This window comes from Leptonychotes weddellii, chromosome 14 (genome assembly GCF_054177405.1).
Source record: "Leptonychotes weddellii isolate Sample4059 chromosome 14, ASM5417740v2, whole genome shotgun sequence".
Taxonomy (NCBI): domain Eukaryota; kingdom Metazoa; phylum Chordata; class Mammalia; order Carnivora; family Phocidae; genus Leptonychotes; species Leptonychotes weddellii.
The window spans coordinates 79,636,613-79,661,332 of record NC_138382.1 but is presented as its reverse complement, the minus strand read 5'-3'; the positions used below and the strand labels follow the sequence as shown (position 1 = coordinate 79,661,332).

General features: G+C 68.0%; 1 protein-coding gene across 2 annotated transcripts in view; it reads left to right on the top strand.

The window, feature by feature from the left end:
* Positions 1–24,720, top strand: part of NOTCH1 (notch receptor 1) — a 44,043-nt gene that overhangs the window by 9,424 nt on the left and 9,899 nt on the right. For both annotated transcript variants that reach the window (XM_081803962.1, XM_081803963.1), the window contains 23 exons: positions 8,781–9,043; positions 9,636–9,974; positions 12,023–12,145; positions 12,481–12,714; positions 12,939–13,094; positions 13,242–13,427; positions 13,755–13,868; positions 14,679–14,792; positions 14,936–15,169; positions 15,249–15,359; positions 15,826–16,018; positions 17,103–17,248; positions 17,442–17,555; positions 19,124–19,243; positions 19,547–19,699; positions 20,251–20,479; positions 21,010–21,211; positions 21,868–22,021; positions 22,099–22,283; positions 22,783–22,915; positions 23,232–23,489; positions 23,563–23,675; positions 24,057–24,628. In XM_081803962.1, the coding sequence (XP_081660088.1) occupies positions 8,781–9,043; positions 9,636–9,974; positions 12,023–12,145; positions 12,481–12,714; positions 12,939–13,094; positions 13,242–13,427; positions 13,755–13,868; positions 14,679–14,792; positions 14,936–15,169; positions 15,249–15,359; positions 15,826–16,018; positions 17,103–17,248; positions 17,442–17,555; positions 19,124–19,243; positions 19,547–19,699; positions 20,251–20,479; positions 21,010–21,211; positions 21,868–22,021; positions 22,099–22,283; positions 22,783–22,915; positions 23,232–23,489; positions 23,563–23,675; positions 24,057–24,628 (4,446 nt within the window). The remainder of the gene's footprint in view (positions 1–8,780; positions 9,044–9,635; positions 9,975–12,022; positions 12,146–12,480; positions 12,715–12,938; positions 13,095–13,241; positions 13,428–13,754; positions 13,869–14,678; positions 14,793–14,935; positions 15,170–15,248; positions 15,360–15,825; positions 16,019–17,102; positions 17,249–17,441; positions 17,556–19,123; positions 19,244–19,546; positions 19,700–20,250; positions 20,480–21,009; positions 21,212–21,867; positions 22,022–22,098; positions 22,284–22,782; positions 22,916–23,231; positions 23,490–23,562; positions 23,676–24,056; positions 24,629–24,720) is intronic.

Genomic DNA, 24,720 nt, shown 5'->3' with positions numbered 1-24,720 from the left:
TCAGTAAGAGCGACGCTGAGCTCAGGCTGGGCGGTGGGGAGGGTCCTGCCGCACGTCCGTCCGCCCCTCGGGGCCTCTGTCTCCCCTCCCTCCGGGGAGGGCCTGGGTGAGGTGACTACCCTTGGGCCTTCCGGGTCAACCCAAGGGCTCCTCCACCTGTCAGCCTGGCTGGTCCCGGCTCCCATGGGGCAGCCCACAGGGCGGGGCTCCCCCTCTGCACTTCCCCTCCGTGGTCAGAATGAGGGCGGCCTCAGCCCTGTCTGCTTGGGAGCCAGACGGGGCGGCCCAGCAAGGCTGTGTGTGCCGGCATCAGCTCAGAGTTACCTGGTGTGGCCCCATAGAAGATGAGGGAGGGCTGGGGGCCTGGCCTCTCGCTCTTAGACACAGATGGGGTCCCTCCAGGTTGCCTTCCGGGCTAAGGGAGGCGCCATGTCTCCCGCAGGGCAGCAGAGTGGTCCCTCCCGGTCAGGCGGACTTGTGAGCGTTAGCATCCGGACTCACCCCCTGGTGGGCTCAGAGCGTGGTGGCACCCTCCCCCGTTGGTCCGGGGCCCGGGGTCTGGCACACCTGAGCCTGGGCCAGTGGTGGGGGCGGGCACAGAGCCGGAAGTTGAGGCCAGAGCCTGGTGGGCGGCTCGAGGTTCTGGAAGGAGCTGCAGTCCCAGCTGCTTGCCCTGAGCGGGGCTTTCCCCCACTCTAGCGCGCCGCTCCCGCTGAGCTGGGGTGTCGGCTCCATCGGCAGCACGGGCTGTGGCGTGGGCTTCCTTCTGCCCCCTGGGCTGTGTGACCTTGGGCTGCCCACTCACCTCTCTGAGCTCCTTTCCCTCAGGGAGGATGGGGCCTGGCATCTTGAGCCGGGGGGGGGCATCCCACAGAGCTCCTGGCTGGTGACGGTGCAGCCCTTGTGGCCTGTTGGGGGTGATTCTAGGTCAGTGTCCCCTTTAGGTCCATGTGGGTCCACACACGGCTCTAACACGGGTCGGTACCCCGATGGAACACATTGGTTGACTTTTGCTCTGTCGGAGCCCTCCCCTCGTGCTCCGAGGCCTCATCCAGAAAGCTCCCCCAGACCGGGTCTGCCCCAGCATTTGGGCGAGCTCGTGCTAGGGCAGAGGGTCAAGCCCAGCCTGAGAGCTGCCCACTTTCCCTGCAGGGAAAAGCCCTCCAGAGGGCCCCAGACCCATGTCAGCTGTCCCAGGACAGCTGGGTGTCCCCAGAGGGTGACCGCAGGCCCCACCCTCACCTCCTTGGCCCCGGGCCTGGGTTCCGTCTTCTGGCATTTGCTGCGTCCCAGGGCACCTTGGAGACCGTGCTGGGCCCAGGGTGTCTGCAAGGGCTACACAGCCAGGTACGCAGGCCTGGGGGGCGTGGGGCCTGGTCTTTGGGGGCGGGGGTGCTCAGAGGCGTGAGTGGGCAGCAGAGGCCAGAGAGAAAGGGGCTGGGGAGCGGTGCGGGGTGGGGGTGACCTCTGGGACCACCACTTAGCCAGCGGCAGCCCACAGCTGGCCCTGCGGTTGTCCCAGCCGAGTGCCGTGGGGGCAGGCTGGCTGTGAGCTCCCGCCCGCTCGTGCTGGCGCCTGTGGACAGGAAAGCCCCCTGGCCCTGTGGAGGAGGGTGAACGGCCCTCCTGCTGGACGGGGCTGCAGAGGAGCCGGGGCCCCAGAGACGTCCCACCTGCCAGCTGGCTGGGAGGCTTCCTGATTCCCAGACCTCTCACCCGGAGCCCTACCCCCCACCCGGGTTTTGTGTTTCTCTGAGCTTGGGGGGGTAGGAATGCATTGTCTGCTGCAGCCCTCTGGGGCTGGGGCGGTCAGGTAAGAAACCCAGGCCTCCTGGGCAGGGCATCTGGGGTGCAGGGGACACACATGCTCTCTCCTCTACCCGTGGAGCTCCTGCTGGACCCGAAGCTGCCTCTGGGGGGGCGGGGGCGGCCCTGCTCTGACTGCCCCTGGGTGACTGGCTCCTGGTAAAGAGCTGCATTCAAGTCCAGGTGGTGCTGTGGGCATAATGTGCCTGAGGCCTGGTTTTCTTGTCTGTGAAATGGGCCCAGTGTGTACCTGCAGGGCCGTTGGGGGAGGCCGGCGAGGGGAAGCTGGTGGGCTCTAAGTACAGGTCCTATTTCATCATTCGGGAACCCACGTGAGGGGGTCCTTGGCATCCTCCCCAGACTCTGGACGAGGTCAAGTGCCCCTCAGTGCCCGCCCTGGCCGGCCAGGGGGTCGGGGGTGTCACTAAGCAGCCTGTTCTCTCCCCACACCCCTGAGACGGCATCTGCTCCTAGGAGTGGAGGCGGGAAGCTGCCAGAATCGTTTCTGGCTTTGGTGGGGAGCTCACTCTGCAATTGCTGACTTAATTAATCGAGTTTTGGATTAAGCCCTCCCTGTGGCCTCGTGAGCCTGTCAATTCCTTCATTGCATCTGAGCAACTGGGGGTGCGGGTCTGGGCTCCGCCTGCTTGGGAGCAGAGGCCCCTGCGGCTGGGGGAGGCAGCGGGCCTCCAGGAGAGGTCACACCTTCCAACCTTGTCTCTAGTTTGGGGCTCTGCCTTTTGGGGGACAGGGGCAGGATTCTCTGAGTGGGTGGTGGGCAGCAGATTGTTCTCACATGCCTCACTGCCACAGGACTCTCCTGTGACCCTGGGGGACCCTGTTCTTGCTGGCTGTGCCAACCAGCGGCCCTCCCCACCCCATGGGTGGGCCTGGGTCGCCTCTGTCCCCTGCTGCTGGGCCGTCTCAGGAAGCTGCTCGACCTCATACTGGCCTTTCCTCCCTTCAGAGCACTGGCCACTTCCCACGTCGAGGGTGGGGCAGCCCTGAGTGACACGGGGACAATGAGCCATTGGGGGCATTGTTTTCCCTGCAGTGGGAAAGGTGGCTTCCCAGGAGGGCAGGTTCATCCCCCACACAAAGGGCTTCCCCCAGAGCTGGGGAAGGAAGCTGTGCTTTTCCTGCATTTCCTCTACCCAGCATATTTTAGAGCGTCCAGCGATGCGACTTGGGGAAGAGATGCAAGACAAAGAGCCAGCCATACCGTCTGCAGCTGTTGGGGCCGGAAAGCCTGGGCCCCGGGTCGTGCGCAGGCCCCACGCCCCCACCTGCCCTGGGCTACTGGCCACCGCTGCCGTGCTGGTTTGGGGGGGTCTGTGTCAGCCCTCGCTGCCCACCCCGAGGCCCTGGGAGCCACGGGCAGGGTCCCCCCCCATGGGGCCCAGCGACAGCAGAGGCTGGAGGGAGGCCACCGCTCAGCCAGGCGCCCACTGCCCCTGCTGGGATCACTTCTGGGGCCACACGCAGTGGAGGCAGTAACCCCCACACCTGAGCAGGGCACACACCCCCACACCCCCTACCGTGCCTGTCGAGGTGGGGAGGGGAGCCGGAGCAGAAAGGGGCAGAAGCCTGAAGGTTGCCGAGGGCCATGGTCAGGTGCCCCTGGAGCCCAGCGGAGCGCTGGCGGGGTCCCAGCTCAGCCGCAGACCAGTGTCTGGACAAGGCTCCTGCAGGTGTGAGAGGGGCCTGGGGACTTTTCACGCGATGGCTCTTTGGGGACTCTGCGGGGGAAGGCAAGGGGCCAGTGCTCAGTCGTCCCAGTTCTCACATCTCCGTGGGGGTGCTCTCCCCCCAGCTGAGCTGCCCCGGCTGTTCCCAGTGGGAAAGGACGGCAGGTCCCCGGGCGGGGCACGGTTGGGGGAGGCCCACTGAGGTCACCGAGCTCCCCGCGCAGCCTGCAGTCAGCACCTCATCCCTCAGCCATTGCCTCCTGGAAGACGGTGGCCCCTGCTGGGGTTTGGGGGGGACTTGGACTGGCCTGTGCCCAAGGGGGGGGCTGAGGTCTCAGAACTGCCCCCCCAAGCCTTGACCGGAGAAAGACTTGGGCTCACTGACGGCGGTGCTCATGGCTGTACCTCTGGGGACCTCGGGTCCCATGCCTTTCTATGCTGGCCTCCGTCTGCCCCTGTGGCAAGGGGCCAGGAGCCTCCCCACCCAGTCCACGGGTGGCCCCATTTAGGTGGGCTGGGACGTGGGTGGTTCTCTTCTCCCCAGGCCAGGGGTCTCAGAAACTCCTGGCCCAGCTGTCCAGGGCTGGGTGGGCCCTAGTTTTGTGTCCCGTGTCGGTGGTTTGGGTGGAAGGCGATGGGCCTTTGGGGAGCACCACAGGATTGGGCTCCAGCAGGATCAGGAAGCAGCCGTGTTCCCCACCCCTTGTGACCAGTGGACACCAGTGATGTTGACTTGGTTGGCCCATACACAGCAGGAGCCCAAGGGCCCCAGGCGCTTCCTGGGCAGCAGGCTCGTGGAGGGGCAGCAGGGGTGACGTGGGGAGGGGGCTTCTAGGCAGTCCGCTGCAGAGCCAGGGCCACGTGGGGAGCAGGCAGCTTGGGGGCAGGGTCGGTGAGGAATGACCTCCTTGTTCTGCTCCCGAGTAACCATTCCGCGGCCAGGAGGCACTGGCCCTGGTGGTGGCGGGGGCGGGAATTTGGGCTGGGGGCAGGCCTTCCCCGCTACCCTGGGGTCGTTCTGCTCGGGACAGGTTGAGTCGGTTAAGGAAGGGGTGCTAATTACATCCAGGTGGCTCTTTATAGCAAGGAGCCCGGGATGCAGGCTGCTCGGTGGGGTGGGCAGGGCGGTCCCTGCGTCGGGAGGCGGGGGCCTTGCCCACCTTCGGAGTGCCCGCCCGAGCTCGTCCCGGTCCTGGCAGGGCGGGTCCCCTCTGGGCAGGCAAAGTCCTTGCGTCTCCACAGCTTTCCGTAAACACGTGTAGCTCAGCTGGTTCCGTCAGTATGTTCCCAGGGACGCGGTAAATCACGCACAGACCAAATCCAGCGCTGGCGAGAGTGAGTCCCCTCTGCCCAAATGGTCAGGTCGCCGGGCGATGTGCACGAGGGCCCTCTGAGCACGTGCAGTTCCTTGACCTCCCCCCTCAGGGGAAACTGAGGTCCAGGCAGAGTGGGACGGAGATCCCCTCCTCCACCCGCCCCCCAAAGTTCCTCTGATCAAAGCACATTACACCTGCGCCCCCAGGAAGCACCTGTCCTGGGGTATCTTGGGTTCCTCCTGCGGACAGAAGGAGGGGTACCACATCACTGCCCCCCCAGCTGGCCAGGGTGCAGGACCACAAACTCCTTGAGGGCAGAGCTGAGCACAGCACTCCTCACGACTCCCTCCCCCTCTCTCCTAGTCTGGGGCAAAGAGAGCTGTCATCTGTCCCCTGGGGGTGGCAGATGGCTGCTTAGCTTAGAAAGGAAAACAGCACAATTTAGAATTAGTCCCGGGTGAAAGGTCGCAGCAACATCTGCCTCCGGATGCTTTCTGGAGTCACATTTCTATGGAGCAGTGCTGGCTGGGGAGGGCGGGAGTGAGCACAGTGGAAATACTGAGGCGGGGACAAAGCCGGGCCGGCCGGCCGAGGACAACAGGCCCGGCAGCCATTTGGCGCTCCTCTGCCCGGTCTGGCCCCCCGTCGGCCCCCTGTGCGGCCCTGCCCCCGGAGCCCCCAGCCCACCTGTCTGTCACCTGCCGCGGCCAGCGTGGGTTGGCTTGTCGGAGGGGCAGGCAGCACGGAGGGCGGGAGAAAGGGCAGGTGGGGGAGCAGGTGCTGGGTGGCCTTTAGGAGGGGCGGTGAGGCGCAGGAGCCGCGCAGTGCGCTGGGCGGACCGTCCCTGTCCAGTCTGTAGGGGGCTCACCCCGGCTGTCTTGGGCTTGCCACCCTGCCCGGACAGGAGGGGCGTGCAGGTCAGCAGGAGGTATCGCTCAGGACACCCGAGGCCCTGAGCCGGGCCCACTCTGGGAAGCCTCTCACTTTCGAGGTAGCTGTTGGGTGCCGCTCCCTTTGCCGGGCCCGGGGCCCCTCCCCACCAGGAACTTACACCGACCCCCAGGACAGGCACTGAGGACAGAGGGTCCCTCCAGCCCCCTCAGGGAAGTCTGGGTGCCATGGGCAGAGGGGGCCACAGGTGTCCATCCCCGGGGAGCTCCCGTGCTGTGGCCAGGTGGGCAGAGAGGTGTCCACAGGTGCAGAGGAGAGAGATGACTGGAGGCTGCCCGGAGCCGGGGGGGCACACAGTGGGGGCAGGATGGCCTCCAGGACTGGCCCAAAGGTGCTCCACCCGCCTCCAGTGCCTCTACTGTCCCTCCTCCAGGGGCCACCCCTCCCCTCGTGGCCCTGCCTGTCCTGGAGCTGGGGTGCTGGTGGTGGTGGCCACGTCCAGGCCCAGCCCAGGAGCCAGCCCGGGAGCCAGCCTGGGCCGGGCAGCATGCCTTCACGGTGCTGTCTGCCTGGCCTGGGCAGGAGTAGGGGAGACAATTGGCCTTCTCAGCCGCGGCTCCCCCCCCCCCGCCCCGCAGAGGAGCCTCCCTGGGCCCCTGCCCCACCCGCCCTGGTTGGCGGCCCGCCGCGCCCGGCTGGGATCAGCTGCTGCCCGCGTCCCCGGCCACAGGCGCACCTGCTCCCCGGCCGGCCTTTGTCCCTGCTAGTGACGCCTGATTTATTGGCGTATTTTCCCTCGCTGGCCTGGCATAACCCAGCCTCATTGGCTAGGATGCCACCCATCCAGGTGGGTTGTCCCACGGTCTTCCCACGGGAGTCCCCACTCCTGAGCCATAGCAGGGGGGCTGTTCACAGGGCCACTGTCCCATGGCTGGAAGGTTTGGGGTGTGTATCCAGGCAGAGCCTTCCAGTCCATCTGGGGATGCCCAACATCCGGACAAGTTAGGGATCTGTCTAGGGGCGGGGGGACCCAAGGACGCCCCCCAGGACCCCGAAGACTTCCCTCCCCTCAGGCCAGCAGGGCTTGGGGGGGGATGTAGACAAGGCAAGCGCCCTCTACCCAGGACCCACCACCCTCCCGCTCCGTCAGTGGCTGGGAAAGAAAAAAGAGCCTTTTCTCCAAGTGGCGCGGTGGCTAGGTCCTGCCTGACAATGGAGGGCATTGATAGGTTGGGGGAGGTGCGGCCTGTCCCCCCACACCCATCCCCCGCCGCTCCACTCCGGGCTCCCAGTGCCACTCAGGCCAGAGCCGGAGCCCACGGTCGGTAACTCCCCGGAGTCCTGGAGCGTGGTCGTGCGGGAGTCCCCCATGCCAGAGCCACCGGCCCCGTGGCCTGCTTCCCCACCAGGCTGGGCAGGAGCCTGACTCCGGCCTGAGTTACCTCCCCCGCCCCGCCCCGCCCCGGGTGACTGGTTTTCTTGAAGCCAGTTGGTTTGGGACTGTTGGCTTCTGACAACAGATGGTGGGCCAGGGGGCCATTTTGTGTCGTCCTTGTCACCTTCCCCAAGCTGCCACCGCAGATAAAAACCGGCAGGGAGACAGACGCGTCCCAGGCCTTGGGGACAGACTGGGGAGCAGCCCACTGCTGAGAAATGCGGAGACTCCGAGACCTCGGCCCCCAAACCGCCACCCCACCCATGCGGGTCTGGTTCTAGTCCCAGGGGCAGGCAGGAGGGGACGCGGTGAGGACCGGCAGGGGGCAGCCCCTCTTGGCTGGGCTCTGGAAGATGGGCTGTTTCCATGCCCAGGAGAGCCCTCTCTTCATCCGGGGACCTGAGCTTCCCCGCCAGTACCCGCCTCTGCCGGGGGGGTGGAGGCCCTGCCAACCCGGTGCCCAGAGCTGTGGGTGTGGCGTCCCGGCTGCCTTCCCAGGCCGCTGCTGGCCAGAGGCGGGCCAGGGGCACGTTATGCCTCAGAGCCTTCGCCCCTGGGAAGAACAATGCCTGGCCGGTCCCAGAGCCTTTACTGAGCTTTTCCCTCGAGTACGAGGCCACAGGGTGACCTCAGTGGGCAATTTATGGCCCAGGCTCCAGAAGCTGGGCCAACAGGTGGCCAAGGGGGGCCCTGGGGTGGGGGTGGCCTGCACGGAGCCCCGTCCCTGCAAAGAACCCGTAAGATGCCCCCCTCCCGGTTCGTCCGCTCCTGTTGGAGCCCGAGCAGCATGTTCTGGGGCAGGGCACAGACCTGGCGGACATGGCAGCCTTCACCCCCAGCTCCCCAGCCCCGGGCTGGCTCACCGAGAGCTCAGGAAGGATGCTCTTCCGCGCACCTTGATTTCTCTTGCCGTGAAATGGGTGGGTCTGCTCCCGGCTCATGTCGTCTGGACATTGTGAAGACTTGATCCCGAAAGGGAAAACCATGTCTGGGCGCTGAGTGTGGCGGGGCGGGAGGGGGCGCCAACCGTGTCCCAGCGGTATTCCCGTCAGGTAAGACCTCCAGCAGAAAGAATCCACATCGGAAAGGAAATGGGAGACCATCTGCTGCGTCTTGGCCCTCTGTACGTTCACGATTGCGTCCGTAGTGAAAGCAGAAAAGCCGTGAGCCCCCAGAACAGAAAAGCGTCAGAGCGCTCCTCCGCGGGGAATGGCTGGGACCCGCCTCGTGGCCCCTTCCTGCTGGCTCGCCCAGGCGCTCATGCAGACGCTCGCGAGGGTTTTGAAACCCAGGCCGGGCCTCGCTATGCGTTCTCGTCTCCAGCCCGTTGCCCCAGTTAACAGAATCTTTTTTTTTTTATTGAGGTGAAATTCACTGAATGTAAAGTTAACCACTTTAAAGTGTGCAGGTCAGTGGTGTTTGGCACCTGCGTGCTCTTGTGCAGCCTCCCCCCTGGACCCAGATCATTCAGCTGCCCCCGAGGAGCCCCTGACCCGGTCTGGCCCTGCGCCCGCCCAGGGTGGGGCCCGACAGCCGCCGCGCTCCCTGGGGGCAGCCGCGGCCCCCGCAGACGCCCAGGCTGGGTGATGGGGCCGGTTGGCCGGGGCGCTGGCTCAAGTAACCACTCTGCTGTGTCTGCTGCAGCTGCAGCGGGGCCTTCGTGGGCCAGCGATGCCAGGCACCCAGCCCCTGCCTCAGCGCCCCCTGCAAGAACGCCGGGACGTGCCACGTGGTGGACCGCGGAGGCCTGGTCGACTACATCTGCACCTGCCGCCTGGGCTTCTCCGGGCCCCTCTGCCTGACGCCCCAAGACAACGCCTGCCTCTCCACCCCCTGTCGCAACGGGGGCACCTGTGACCTGCTCACGCTCACCGAGTACAAGTGCCGCTGCCCCCCGGGCTGGTCAGGTGAGAGAGGGCGGCGGGTGGCGGCCCCGAGGACCCTCAGACGCTGGCCCTGCCCCGGCTGCCCACGTGCCGTGACGAGCGGGGCAGATGCCCGGTCGGTCTGTGGAGCTGGGAGGGGCTCCAGAGCTTCCTTCAGGCCGCTGGGGTCGGTGACGCCTACGCTAGAGTCCCCACGCCCCTTCCCAGCCCCGAAGTTGTCCGGTTGTGGCTGCCCTGCTCCAGGGCCCCCACTCCTCCCTGCCCCCGTGAGGAAGGGGGTCCTGTGTCTCGTCCCGTGCTCGGGGGTGGGCCAGCCTCCGTCGGGGGCTCTGACGCTGCGCGGGGCTCTGGAGGGGTCACACTGGATCAGGTCTCGAGGCCGCCCCTCCCCCCGCCCGCCAGCCGTGCGTCCTGGGAACCTCGGTCCCTGTCCACAGACAGAAGGCCGTGTCCTGCCGTGGGTCCTGGGGACTAAAGAGAGGATGCTGGTAGGTCCGTGCCAGGCTGGCTCCTCCACGGTGCCTGGAAGCGGCCCCCCCCGGGGCCTGGAGGAGGCCTGGCCGCGGGCAGCCAGAAGGCCCGCGTGACCCGCTCACTGCCCCTCGTCCACCAGGGAAGACGTGCCAGCAGGCCGACCCGTGCGCCTCCAACCCCTGTGCCAATGGCGGCCAGTGCCTGCCCTTCGAGGCTTCATACATCTGCGGCTGCCCGCACGGCTTCCACGGCCCCACCTGCAGGCAGGACGTGAATGAGTGCAGCCAGAACCCCAGGCTCTGCCAAAACGGGGGCACCTGCCACAACGAGGTTGGCTCCTACCGCTGCACCTGCCGTACCGCCCACACCGGCCCCCACTGCGAGCTGCCCTACGTGCCCTGCAGCCCCTCCCCCTGCCAGAACGGGGGCACCTGCCGCCCCACGGGGGACACCACCCACGAGTGCGCCTGCCTGCCAGGTACCGTCCCGCTGGTTTCCCCGCTGCCGCTGGCAGGCCCCGAGGGGGACCCAGGGCTGCGGGAACCGGGGCGGGTCTGGAAAGGGTACCGGTCGGCAGCGGCTTGAATCGGGGTCCCTGGCCATCCCACTTCTGCCTGGGGGTGGGGTCTGCTGTGACCCCCAACACTTCCAGCCCCCCGCCCCCTGTACCAGGGGCCCGGGGTCCCTGCAGCCCCAGGGCAGGCTCGTCGGTGAGATGCGGCCCTGGGTGAATCGGGCTGGACAGATGTGCCCTCCCTGGGGGTCCTGCCCTCATGGGCCCTTCGCCCTGCTCGGCGCCTCCTTGGGTGGTGGGCGTGAGCCCTCCCCTCTTGAATTCCCTGGAAACCTTGTGCCAGTTGTGAAACTCACCACAGCCTGGCTGGGACACTTGCTTGCGTCGCCCTGGGCCTCCCGTTTCGCTGGGGCACGTCACTACCCCCCGCTGGCTTGTCTCCCGTGGGTGTGGGGGACGGCGAGGGGCAGCCAGCCGTGGCCGCTAGCCCTGTCGCACGGGCTGGTCTTCGCATCACAGCTTTTGAGTCCGTTTTGCTGCTGACGATCTAAAAATAATCCTGACAGGAGGCTTGCCAACTTCGTGGTGTGTCAGCTACGTGCCTTGGCAGTTAGGTGGGCCTGGGGCAGGGGAGGAGGAGGAGCCAAGAGGTGGGGTCGCGGGGTTTGGGTGCTGGGAGTGCAGGGGTACCGGGAGGACTGCCCCAGCTGTCATACTGCGCGGCCCCTGCAAAGGGGAAGTGGCCTGCCTGCCGGCCACACAGCCCTGGGCCTCGTCACCGCGCCATCCGCCTTTGCGTGCACACGCCAGGCACGTGCATTTCCTGGGCAGCGCTGGGTGTTTCCCTTGCCACCTGACCGCCCAGTGCTGCTGGCTGTTCAGCTCTCCCCGGGAGCTGAGAGCTACGCCCAGTTGCCAGGCCCACCCCTGGGTTCTGGGTTCAGATGCGTTTTTGCTGGCCCGGTGACCTCGGGCCTGGGACCTCCCATCCAGCCGTGTGGCTCAAGAGGGGACTGCCCCCCTGGGGCTACAGCGAGGGCCGGAGGATGCGGGGTGTGGGGGACCCGCCGGAGGATACCCCATGCCTGGAGCTCGTGTGCCCCACTGCACCATAGGAGATCCTCCAAGACACGGGGAGAAGCCGTGCTCGAGGTCCACTGTAGCACACGTGGGAATCACAGCTCGGGCTCTGGGCTCCCATCAGGGGTGCTCCCTCCAAAACACTCCACTTCGCACTTTGGCTCTTCCAGGCCTCCTGCTTTTGCCCCCCACAGCACGGGTGGGGTGGAGGGCCCCGAGGGAGGAGACTGGCTCTCCAAGGGCAAGAGAGGAGTTCAAAGGCATCCCGGGAGGGGCATTAATTAGTAACCGGCTGCAGGTTTGGGCTCCTGCCCAGCGCACCTTTCTTGGTTGATGATTGAACGAGCGGGACTTGAGCGGGTTAATGTCTGACTGGCGTGGAGGCCATGTGGTGGAGGTTGGCCCCACGTTTGGGAACCACACCTCTGTTCCTGGGAAGCTGAGGGCCACGTGTGTGCACTGCCTCCTGAAGTCCCCTGCCCGGAGCCCCCCCAGCCCCAGGGCAGTCCCCTAAGATGGGGCACGTGCTGCGGCCCCACGGGGCGCCCTGGGAGCCCCCGCGTGGTGCCGGCCTGGAGGCAGCCACAGGGAGCTCGGCTACAGAAGGATGTTTCCAGGAACACCTCCAGAGTCCCATGTTCCCAAGTCCCTGTCTATTTAGCCGGCCCTGGGCCAAGCGATTCACGAGAGGAACGTGTCACCTGCGGGCTCTGGAGTGGGGGCCCTGGTCACACGGGGAGCAGGGAGAGCAGGGGACAGGGCCTGGACCCCAAGGGCCCCAGGGCGGTGGGCACCCCCCCACAGGCCACGGAGGGGCAGCACCCCGCCCAGAGCAGGGCATGTGGGTCCCGCCAGGGAGACGCCGGAGCAGGCCCACGCCGCCCGACCCTGCGGCCAGGGCCTGACCGGGCTCCCGGCTCCTCCCGCCGCAGGCTTCACCGGCCAGAACTGCGAGGAGAACGTGGATGACTGTCCCGGCAACAATTGCAAGAACGGAGGTGCTTGCGTGGACGGCGTAAACACCTACAACTGCCGCTGTCCCCCAGAGTGGACAGGTGCACGCCGGGACCGGCTTGGGGGGAGGGGGCTGCCAGCCCGGTCTAGCCCGGGGGATGTGTGGCCGGGTTCTGAGGCCCCCACCCCAGCGGCCGCACCGTCCGCCGCAGTCGGGCTCCCTGGTTTTGGGCCCAGCCTGGGGCTCGCGTCTGGGGATGGCGGACAAGCGTGTGCCCCCCCCCCGCCCTCGCCGAGCCCCTGTGCCCGCAGCAGAGCAGAGGCTCGGGCTGGCGGCGGGCGGAGGCTTCCCGGGGGAGGCGGACCCCGCGCCTCGCGGTCCAGGGCCCTGGCGGCATTCGCCCAGCCCGACGACCTCGGCCCCCGCCCCCCGCAGGTCAGTACTGCACCGAGGACGTGGACGAGTGCCAGCTCATGCCCAACGCCTGCCAGAACGGCGGCACCTGCCACAACAGCCACGGGGGCTATAACTGCGTGTGCGTCAACGGCTGGACGGGCGAGGACTGCAGCGAGAACATTGACGACTGCGCCAGCGCCGCCTGCTTCCACGGCGCCACCTGCCACGACCGCGTGGCCTCCTTCTACTGCGAGTGTCCCCACGGCCGCACGGGTGAGCGCCAGCAGGGCCCGGGGCGCACCGTGCCCCGGACGCGCGGCTGTGGCGGCTGGAGGGAGGAGGGCCGGGGCACAGGGGGGCAGGCCTGCTGCTGACGAGCCTGCCGGAGCCACCCGGGCGTCGTGGGCCTGACGGGGCCGCTGGGCAGCGTGGCCGCGGGAGGCCTGCCGTCCCCAGGCTGGGGCGGGTGCCCCGCTGACCGCCGCCGTCCCGCCCAGGCCTGCTCTGCCACCTGAACGACGCCTGCATCAGCAACCCTTGCAACGAGGGCTCCAACTGCGACACCAACCCCGTGAACGGCAAAGCCATCTGCACCTGCCCCTCGGGGTACACGGGGCCGGCCTGCAGCCAGGACGTGGACGAGTGCTCGCTGGGTGCGTCGGGGTGGCCGGCAGCGGGGGAGGCTGCTGGACGAGCGTCCCGGTCTGGTGGGGGAGGCGGGCCTGCCCCACGACGGTCCGGAGATCAGGGTGCCTGAAGCAGCCTCTCACCGGAGCTGCGTGCCCCCTGCCCACCCCCAGGTGCCAACCCCTGTGAGCACGCGGGCAAGTGCATCAACACGCTGGGCTCCTTCGAGTGCCAGTGTCTACAAGGCTACACCGGCCCCCGCTGCGAGATCGACGTCAATGAGTGCATCTCGAACCCGTGTCAGAATGAGGCCACCTGCCTTGACCAGATCGGGGAGTTCCAGTGCATCTGCATGCCCGGTACGTGGCACCAGCCTTCGGCCCGTCTGGGTGGGCCCTGCAGCGCCCCTGGCCTCCACAGCCGCCCGGGCCAGCCCCCGGGGCACCAGCCCACAGAGCAGCACCAGGGCTGGGTGGGAGGGTGGGCCCCGGGGTGCCAGGCGAGCCGCGGGAGGGCACGCGGGGGGGTGCCAGCCAGCCGCGGGAGGGCACGCGGGGGGGTGCTGGGTGGTCGGCTCCGTGGGCAGCAGGAGCCGGGGGCCTTTTCTCTGCGCAGAGCCCCCAGCTGTGGTGGGCCGGCCGAGGCTGTTCATGGGCCCCGTGCCCCCTCACCATCCCCACCCCCAGGCTACGAGGGCGTGCACTGTGAGGTCAACACAGACGAGTGTGCCAGTAGCCCCTGTCTCCAGAACGGCCGCTGCCTGGACAAAATCAACGAGTTTCTGTGCGAGTGCTCCACGGGTGAGGCCCGCCCCCTCAGGGCTGCCGCCGAGCCCGCCCTCCCCGGGGGCACTGGCCCAGGAGCCCTGACGCTCCGCTGGGGGGCCCTGGGCTTCGTCCTGCACGAGCCTCTCCCTACAGGGGCCCCAGGGGCGGGCCTGCAGGGACTTCACCTCAGGAACGACTGGGCCAGGCTGGGCAGGGGGTGCTGGCCCCCCGCCTTGCTGGGGGGGGCAAGGGGCACTCAGGGCCCAGAAATCCTCCTGGGTGCTGCGGTTCCCTGGGGACAAGTGCCCTGGGAGCAGCAGTGTACTCCCCAGACCCCCGAGGGGCGTAGGTGGGAAAGAGGTGCCAGCCCGGCGCTCGGAGGGCTCGCAGCTGGGAGGGAGTCGGCCTGGCCTGCGCCCCCCGCAGCAGGCGTGACCCGTCATGGACAGTGGACGTGGCCCACAGTGGATGTGACCGTAGGAGGGCCTGAGGAGCTTGGGGCGGGCGGGATCTGCAGGTCCGGGGGCACCGGGCCCCGGGAGGCATTTGCAGGTCAGAGCCTGGGCCTGCAGGGTATAGATCGGCCATCGCAGACACTGGGGACCTCATTCACAGCCCGACACGGTTGTAGCCGTAGTGGCCGGGGTCAGTCGGGGAAAGGGCTCCTCTTGGAGGGGCAGGAGCTGAAAGGGGGCAAGAAGAGAGATGGGAGGTCTCCTGAGCTCTGGCCGCAGCAGGCTTTGGGGAGCCCATCCCAGGAAGTCCCTGCTCTGGTCCAGCTGGGGCTCAGCCGGGGGCCCCCGGCACCCACTGCATCTGATGGTAGCCCTCCCCCGGCCCCAGGCTTCACCGGACATCTGTGTCAGTATGACGTGGACGAGTGTGCAAGCACGCCCTGCAAGAACGGCGCCAAGTGCCTGGACGGGCCCAACACCTACACCTGCGTGTGCACAGAAGGTGTGGGGCCCGGGGAAGGGGGCGGGGGGACGCCCGTGAGGAGCGGCACGCTCCAGTCCTCCCCTTCGGGAGCATGAGAGTGCCAGGTCCGCTTGGCGGCCTTCCGGGAGCAGCCGCCCTGACGCCCGGGCCCCGCCCTGCAGGCTACACGGGGCCGCACTGCGAGGTGGACATCGACGAGTGTGACCCCGATCCCTGCCACTATGGGGTGTGCAAGGACGGGGTGGCCACCTTCACCTGCCTGTGCCGGCCGGGCTATACGGGCCACCACTGCGAGAGCAACATCAACGAGTGTCACAGCCAGCCCTGTCGGCACGGCGGCACCTGCCAGGACCGCGACAACGCCTATCTCTGCTCCTGCCTCAAGGGGACCACAGGTGCCTGGGGCGCGGGGGCGGGGCGCGGGGCGGGGCACGCGGGGGGCGGGGGGCTGACCGCAGTGCTGCCCACCGCCAGGACCCAACTGTGAGACGAACCTGGACGACTGCGTCAGCAGCCCCTGCGACTCGGGCACGTGCCTGGACAAGATCGACGGCTACGAGTGTGCGTGCGAGCCTGGCTACACGGGTGAGCGGCCCGCGCGCTCCGTCCCCCCCGGGCCCTGGCGGGCCAGCTCGGGCAGCGGAGAGCAGGGTGCTGCTGGCGGCGGCCGACTGCGGCGGAGAGCGCGGGGGACCCGGGGCTCTGACCAGCGCTGGGATGGGCACCCTCGAGCCTCTGTCCCTGGTCAGAGCCAGAGCCCTGGGCGCACGTCCTGTGTCTGCCGCCACCACCGTCCACCGGGGAGGCCCGTCTGGGCTGTCGGGGTGCCGCGGGCCCTGTGCCCGGGGCCACTGCACTCGTGTGGGAAGCCCCGGCTGAGCCGGTTTATGCTCAGGAGGACCAGGGAGGGGCGTCGGGTGTCCTCCCCCGTTCAGCAGAGGGGGAAACCGGGGCTCTGGGGGCCAGAACCTGCTCACCGAAGCCTGTCCTCTCCTGGGGGGCCCGGCGGGCCCAGGGCGTGGGTGTCTGAGCTCCCCGCCCCCGCCCACAGGGAGCATGTGCAACGTGAACATCGACGAGTGCGCGGGCAACCCCTGCCACCACGGGGGTACCTGTGAGGACGGTGTCAACAGCTTCACGTGCCGCTGCCCCGAGGGCTACCACGGCCCCACGTGCCTGTCCGAGGTCAACGAGTGCAGCAGCGACCCCTGCATCCACGGGGCCTGCCGGGACAGCCTCAACGGGTAGGCGCGGGCGGGGGCGCTGTGGGGGGAGCGGAGCCGCACACGGGCCGCAGCCGCGCCCCCCCCACCGGCACACGGTTGGCCCGGCCCTCCTCCCCAGAGCCCGGCGTGGGCACGGTCGGCTCTGGGTGCAGGTCTCGGTGACCCGAGGCGCGTGTGCGGGCTCCCCGCACCCCGCGTTTCTGTGACGTGCTCGCCTGTCTCGTTTCTCGTTCTGGCTGCTGAGCTGGCTCCCGAACCGTAGTGGGGAAAGGGGCGTTTGAACCCCACCGGAGTTCACGTTAACGAGGTGGCTGCGGCCACCAAAAGACGGGCGCCTGGGGGGCCAGCCGTGTGACCTCCCAGCAGGGGAGGGGGCAGGAGGTTGAGTTAAGCCCCAAGGCCAGAGATTTGATCAGGCTTGCCCGTGTCACCCGGGGCTTGGGAGAGCCTCCGGGCACGTGGACGCCCTGGGAGGCCTGGTCCCCCCCGTGCCTCGTCCCGTGCGTTTCTCCCATTCAGTTGCTCCTGAGGTTCAACTTGTATTAACCGCTAACCGGCAAGTACACTTTCTCTGAGCTCTGTGAGCCGTTCCGGCATGTCCGCAGCCTCGAGGAGAGGGTCTCGGGACCCCCAGTTTATGGGTGACAGCCCGGCCGCAGGTGGGCGTCTGATGTGGGCGCCTGTGCCAACAGCAGTACTTGAGTGTAGGACACCCAGAGCTGGGGAGCCGGCCGGCGAGGGGAAGCGCACACGCGGCGTCGGCAGGGCGAGGGCACGGGGCGGCCGAAGCTCGCTCTGTCTGACACCCGCTGCGTGCCCAGCGCTGCCCCGCGGAGGTGGGCTGTTGATGTGGCCAGGGAGCCCTTGCTCTCTGTTCAAGGCCACGTGGGGGCCGAGTGGCACGTGGCCTGACCCCGGCCTGGATGAGGCGCCGTCCCAGAGGTGGCGTGACCCCGGTCTCGGGCGAGGGGGTGCTGTTCCCCCCGCTTTAAGGGGCTCTGAGGGCCGGCGTGGACCAGCCCCTCTGTGGCGTCGGACCACAGGACGGTGGCAGAGCGGGGAGCAGGGGCGCACGTGAGCCGCTCTGTGGTCCGCTCTGCAGGTACAAGTGTGACTGTGACCCCGGGTGGAGCGGGGCCAACTGTGACGTGAACAACGACGAGTGTGAGTCCAACCCGTGTGCGAACGGAGGCGCCTGCCGAGACATGACCAGCGGCTACGTGTGCACCTGCCGCGAGGGCTTCAGTGGTGAGGAGCGGGCCGGGCGGGGGGCTCTGGGGCCACCGCGCTGCCTCCCTCCCGGCGTGGGCCCCAGCTGCCGCCGGGATGGGTGCGGCGCGGGGCTCTGCCTGCAGCCTGGGCAGCAGCAAGGGTCCTGCGGCAGGATCCTTCCACGGCCCCGCGGTGACGGGCTCGCCGACCACTGGCTCGCTCTCTCCAGGCCCCAACTGCCAAACCAACATCAACGAGTGTGCGTCCAACCCGTGCCTGAACCAGGGCTCGTGCATCGATGACGTGGCCGGGTACAAGTGCAACTGTCCGCTGCCCTACACAGGTGAGGGCAGGCCGGCGGGCCCCGGGCAGCCGGGGGGCAGCGGTGAGGCACAGCATGGCTTTCTCGGGGCCTCCCCCCGTGGCTGTCCTTGCCAGATTCGCAGCAAACACAGGATGCTGGGGAGACGTTGTACTAGGAGTGTGTCCCAGACAGTTGGTGTGGCCGGCCAGCCCGCCCGGGAGCTGGGGTCCTCCCCAGCAGAGCCAGGAGCTGGGCCTGGGCGGTTGGGCTCCGCAGCCCAGTGTCCACACTGCATGGGCCCCTGGGGGCCAAGCGGCACCCCCCCCACCTTGCTGGCCGGGCTTGAGGGATCCCTTTGACGGCGGGCCTTCTTTGTGTCGGGGAACAAGGAGCCCTCTGTGAGGGCTGAGCGAGGCGGGAGGCGTTTCCCCGGGCGTCCCGGCGTCCGCCGTTGGCCCGGCCAGCAGGATCGCAGGAAATGGTCCCCTCTGTGGAGGAGATTTACGGGGGGCTAAGACACAGAAGTCCGCAACCACTCCTGCCACTGGGTCCCACTGGGAGTGGGCAGAGGGCGCGGCCACTGGGGACGGTTTCAGGACTGCCGCCGAGCCTGGAGGTCCGGAGGCGGCCCCATCTGGCCAGGCAGGCGGGGTGGGGGCCTGGGCCTGTGCTGGCAGTTAGGCGGGCTGTGGCCAGTGTGGCCACAGGCCACGTGGCCAGTGTGGTATTTTCGTGGACCGAAGCTGGGGGCCTGGATTTTCTCTCCTGCATGGGTGAGGAAGCTCCCGGCTGATAGCCGCCCAGGGGCCCCCTCGCTGGGGCACACGGGTCCCTCTCGGACACAGTATCAGAGGCTGGCGGGCCTGGTGGGGAGGAGCCAGCCTGTGCTGACCGGCTTCCCGTCTGCCCACTTCCTGCTTCCCTCTGCACAATTGTCGGAAACTCTGGCGAATTTCCTGCCTGCCTAGGTCACCATGGAAACAGATAGAAAGAAAGGCTCTGGAAAATCACCCCAGCAGGCCAGGGAGATAATGGGCCACGGGGAAGATAGCGCTTCCTTTCTTCCCCGGGAATCGGCCCCCACGGCTGTAAACAGGAAGGCTGTCTGCTGGGCTCTCGTGGAGGAGAGTCACCCCAGTGTGACACGCTCCTAGCGAGACTCCCTTCCCCGTGCCGGGGTCCTGTGCCGCTGGGGCTCCTTCCCTGCTGCCCAGCCTCTGCTTGGTGGCTTCCGTGGCCTCCATGACCAGGCGCTGGCTGCCCGTGGCACCGAGCCCTTGGGAAGAGCTCCCAGGCCTCCTGGAGGCCAGGAGAGGGTGTGAGGCTGGAAGCAGGCCGGGCCCCTGTGACGTGGTCGGGGGCTGCCAGTCCGCTCCCAAGGGGTTGAGACCCAGGCTGTATCCTGCAGGGACTGTCGGGGAGCTGGGCGTCTCTCTTGTCTGTCTTCAGGCCCCCGGTTTGGGTCCTGACCCAGCCAGGAGCTTGCCTGGGGTCCCAGTGCAGCCCCATTCACCCACCACAGGGCCAGCCACTGGGAGATGCCGTGGGGCGTGGACCCTCCGGGCCAGGGCTCCCTGGGTCTCAGCACTTGTTCTCCTTCCCGTTAGGAGCCACGTGCGAGGTGGTGCTGGCCCCGTGCGCCCCCGGCCCCTGCAGAAACGGGGGTGTGTGCAAAGAGTCTGAGGACTATGAGAGTTTCTCCTGCATCTGCCCCACGGGCTGGCAAGGTGAGGCCTCCTGCCCCGCGGCCCTGCCGGGGTGTGTCCCCCTGGGGCAGGAGGCCCGGAGATGAGCCAGCGGGTAGCAGAGCCATCTGCTGGGCCTCTGGAAGCAGAAATGGGCCTGCTGGGGCCCTTCCCACCCTGCATTTCTATCATCTGCTTGGCCCGAGGTTGGGGGCTGGCGAGTCAGCCCTTCCTTCCTGGGGTGTCCCCAGAGGACTGTCCTGGGGCACAGGAGGCCCCGCTGTTGGGAGGATGGGGGAGAGGCCTGGACGGCGGGGGCTGAACCCACACCCCCCTTCCCCCCAGGACAGACCTGTGAGGTCGACATTAACGAGTGTGTGAAGAGCCCGTGCCGCAACGGGGCCTCGTGCCAGAACACTAACGGCGGCTATCGTTGCCGCTGCCGCGCAGGCTACACGGGGCACAACTGCGAGACGGACGTGGACGACTGCCGGCCAAGTGAGTGGCCCGGCGGCTCGGCCCCTCTGAGCTGCTCCTGGACCGGCCGTTCCTTGGGCGGCCGTGGGGCAGGGCGCGGGCTGAGGTCCAGCGGGAGGACCGATGTGGCAGCGCCCGGGGGCACGCCCGGGTCCCGCTGCAGGAAGTGCTGGGGGGTAGCCTCACGTGGACCGAGGAGGGTGGTCCTGGGTGGCCCCCGAAGCCTCCAGAGCCAGACTGCCGGCACCTCCCAGTGGGTTCTGGGAGCTCCTCCACCCACGCGTCCTTACCGGTCCTTATTGAGACCCCACCAAGGAGCAGGGCTCTCGGCCCCCAACCCTGGGTCAGAGAACACTGAGACCGAGAAACCAACGTCTTATCTGGCGCCACCAAGCAAGCAGGGGAGATGGTGACGCCGGCCCTGCTGGTCCTTAAGCCTATCTGTCCGCCCTGCCCTAGAGCCTGGGGCCTGGGGGTGTGTGGGGGAGCGTGGGCCCCCAGCTTCGGCCCTCCGGCAGAGCGGTGGTGCCCGCCCTCAGCCACCCTCAGCCCGCCTGCCTGTCCCCTCCCAGATCCATGCCACAACGGCGGTTCCTGCACCGACGGCGTCAACACCGCTTTCTGCGACTGCCTGCCCGGCTTCCGGGGGCCCTTCTGCGAGGAGGACATCAACGAGTGCGCCAGCAACCCATGCCGCCACGGGGCCAACTGCACGGACTGCGTGGACAGCTACACCTGCACCTGCCCCACGGGCTTCAGCGGGATCCACTGTGAGAACAACACGCCCGACTGCACAGAGAGGCGAGTGCCGCGGGGCGACCCGGGACGCAGGCCGGGGGCATCCACCGGGCCGGCTCTCACTGCCCGTCCGGTGTGCCTTGTGTCCCCAAGGGTGCTTGTCCGCTGGCCCGTGTGAGAACCAGGAGCCCTGGCAGTTCCTCCTGACGATCTGGTGCGCCCCCTTCTATCTCACTGCGCCAGCTCTGTGACCCATCTTGTTTCCTTTTTTGCCTGGGCTGCCAGGAAACTCCGCACTCAGTGTTCTCGTCCTTTGTTTCCAACACGGTCCTCTCCCGCGCTAGCCACGCGGGTTCTGGTTTCGTCCTCGTTTTTCCATTCACTGCCACGTGCCCGTGTTGTGAAGAAGGCAGAGGAAGCGAGTGGGGGGTGGCGGGAGAGCCCGAGGCCCCTGGCCCCGAGGTCAGCCAGGCTCCTCCCTGCCTGTTCTGGCTGCTGGGCCCCTCCCGCCACAGTGTGAGTCGAGGGGGAGCTGCCCGGGCAGGGCCCCCACCCCCGCTCACCCGTCTCCCCTGCCGCTTGCTCACCTGCAGCTCTTGCTTTAATGGCGGCACCTGTGTGGATGGCATCAACTCCTTCACCTGCCTGTGTCCGCCGGGCTTCACGGGCAGCTACTGTCAGCACGACGTCAACGAGTGCGACTCGCGGCCCTGCCTGCACGGCGGCACCTGCCAGGACAGCTACGGGACCTACAAGTGCACCTGCCCGCAGGGCTACACGGGCCTCAACTGCCAGGTGAGCCAGCGGGCTACAGGGGGGCCCGGCAGGAGGTGGCGGCGGGGCGCCCGCCCCCAGCGCACCGTCACAGCCACGCGGCCGGGCCCCGCTCACGGCGGCTTCCCCATGCCGCTGGGGAAGGCGGGGGGCTAGGCGGGCGGGGTGGCCGTGGTCACGTGGCTCGCGGGGGCCCCCGACTGCCAGCCCAGGGCCCGGCCCCGGGCCGTGCTGCCTCCAAAGGAAGCAAGTGGGGAGCGGGACCAGAGGTTTATGGAGAGAGAGCAAGAAGCAGGGGAGGGAGGCAGCGGAAAACCAGCTTTGTTATGGAAAATATGCAGCAATACTGAAGATGTATTTTTATTGAAGATTTTCACGTAAGGTGCCTGTTACGAAAGCTCCCAACAGAGTAGTTTACTTCCAAAGAAAAATCTTTCTTCAAGGAAAGGCGGCTCTGGATTAGCCGAGGGCCCAGAGAAAGGGAGCAAGCCCCCCGCCCCAGCCCCAGGCGGCTCCCGAGCCGCGGTGGGGGGGCGGGGGGTCCCACAGGCCTCAGCTTCCAGGTCTGTAGGTGGGCTGCCCACCGTGGGTGCAGGGCTGTCTGGCAGAAGTGTGCTGCGCTCTGCCGGGGGCCGGGCCGGGTGGGGAGTGAGTATGGGCGCCCCTGCCGTCCCCAGAGCCTCGTGCGCTGGTGCGACTCCTCGCCCTGCAAGAACGGCGGCAGGTGCTGGCAGACCAACACGCGGTACCGCTGCGAGTGCCACAGCGGCTGGACTGGCCTCTACTGCGACGTGCCCAACGTGTCCTGTGAGGTGGCCGCCCAGCGCCAAGGTAACCGGCCGCACCCACCCCCGGGTCCCCCAGCTGCGGCCCCAGGCCTCATGGCCCTGCCCTCTGCCTCCCCACAGACATCAACGTCACCCACCTGTGCCGGAACGGGGGGCTCTGCATGGACGCGGGCAACACCCATCATTGCCGTTGCCAGGCGGGCTACACGGGCAGCTACTGCGAGGACCAGGTGGACGAGTGCTCACCCGGCCCCTGCCAGAATGGGGCCACCTGCACCGACTACCCGGGTGGCTACTCCTGTGAGGTGGGCGCCCGTCCTGGGGGAGGGGCGGTCTGCTGGGACTGTCACCGCATGCCAGGCCCTAGGCTGTGAGCAAGCACGGCAGGGAAGACTGAACCCCACAGGTGCGGTCCCAGGAAGGGAGGGCTGTGATGATCAGGGAAGACTGCCTGGTGGAAGAGGAAGACTACATAGAAATATGGGGGGTTTCCCTCTGGGCCCCCTTCCCCAGAGCTTTCCCTCTGGGCCCAGCTGACACCTGCCCTGAGGCCCCCACCTCTATTCCACGAGACAAGCTCTAGCCCATGCTCTGGGCAGTGACTCTCAGCTTGCTAGGGCCCTTCTCAGAGTCCACTAGGTGGAGGTCTCTCTCTGGGTTGACCGGGTGTGAGGAACTCAAGCCTTTGCTGGTCAAGAGGGTAGCTTGTGTGATCCCCTGTCGGTCCACACAGCGTGCGGAGGGCCACATCCCCGCCTCCCACTGAGCCACGGGCCCCCACCCCTTGTTTGTTTCCCTGCACAGTGCTTGGCTGGGTACCACGGGGTGAACTGCTCTGAGGAGATCAACGAGTGTGTGTCGCAGCCATGCCAGAACGGGGGCACCTGCATCGACCTCACCAACACCTACAAGTGCTCCTGTCCCCGGGGCACACAGGGTGAGGACTGGCCACCGCCCAGGGCTGGGGTCCAGGGACAAGTGGGCGCGTCGGGCGTTAGCCACAAGCATGCTAGACCCGGTCCAGGCTTCCACGCTGCCGTGTGGGGCTGAGCGGGGAAGGAGCCAAGGGAGGCAGCCCAGCCAGGCCACAGGCACCCGGCAGCCAGTGTGGGGTGCAGCCCTGTGGCCGTGTCCTCTCTCCTGAGCATCTGTGTGGTCCCATCCCGACCAGTTGCCGGGGGGAGCGCCGTCAGGAGGGAGCTGGGCCAGCGTGTGGCCAGCACAGGTCCCTGATGGCACCTGGGCTTCTGCAGGCGTGCACTGTGAGGTCAACGTGGACGACTGCAGCCCCCCCATCGACCCCGTCTCCCGGGGCCCCAAGTGCTTTAACAACGGCACTTGCGTGGACCAGGTGGGCGGCTACAGCTGCACCTGCCCACCCGGCTTCGTGGGCGAGCGCTGTGAGGGCGACGTGAACGAGTGCCTGTCCAACCCCTGTGACGCCCGTGGCACCCAGAACTGCGTGCAGCGTGTCAATGACTTCTACTGCGAGTGCCGCGCGGGCCACACTGGTGGGTGCCACGCCAGGGCGGGGGCAGGGCCAGGCGGGGCAGGGCCAGCGCTCACTCCCACTCTGGTCCCCAGGCCGCCGCTGTGAGTCGGTCATCAACGGCTGCAAAGGCAGGCCCTGCCAGAACGGGGGCACCTGCGCCGTGGCCTCCAACACCGCCCGCGGGTTCATCTGCAAGTGCCCCGCGGTAGGTGTCGCCGCGGGGGGCCTGTTGGGGGCGGGAGAGTGCCCCCTCGCTGCCACCACACACCTGGGCCAGAGGGCGGGGGGTGGCTGGAGCTGGGCTTCGTCCTCCTGGGCCCCAGACCCAGGCTTTCTGGGGGAAGATTATTTTCGGAGGGGTCTCGGGGACCGGCCACACCCCGCTCTCCCCGGCCCGCATCGGGGTTACAGTGGGTGAGCCATGCTGCTCAGGGTTCTGGCAAACGCAGCGACACTCGCTGCCCTGTGTGTCCTCCCCGCTGCCGGAGCACCCCTGACGACCCCCGGCTTCCGTGTGTGGGGGGAATGTGCCGTCCAAGGCGCGGGCTGCGGCCCCCTGACGCCCCGCCACCACCTGTCCCCGCAGGGCTTCGAGGGCGCCACGTGTGAGAACGATGCACGCGCCTGCGGGAGCCGGCGCTGCCTGAACGGAGGCACGTGCATCTCGGGCCCGCGCAGCCCCACCTGCCTGTGCCTGGGCGCCTTCACCGGCCCCGAGTGCCAGTTCCCGGCCGGCAGCCCCTGCGTGGGCGGGAACCCCTGCTACAACCAGGGCAGCTGCGAGCCCACAGCCGAGAGCCCTTTCTACCGCTGCCTGTGCCCCGCCAAGTTCAACGGGCTCCTGTGCCACATCCTGGACTACAGCTTCGGGGGCGGCCTGGGCCTCGACATCCCGCCGCCGCAGATCGAGGAGGCGTGCGAGCTGCCCGAGTGCCGCGAGGAGGCGGGCAACAAGGTGTGCAGCCTGGCCTGCAACAACCATGCGTGCGGCTGGGACGGCGGCGACTGCTCGCTCAACTTCAACGACCCCTGGCAGAACTGCTCGCAGTCGCTGCAGTGCTGGAAATACTTCAGCAACGGCCGCTGCGACAGCCAGTGCAACTCTGTGGGCTGCCTGTTCGATGGCTTCGACTGCCAGCGCGCGGAGGGCCAGTGCAAGTGAGGCGGTGGGGCGGGGCTCGGGGAGGGGCCTGGGCACGGGGCGGGGCTCCGGGAGGGGGCGCAGGCGGGGAGGCGGGTGCAGGGGGGCT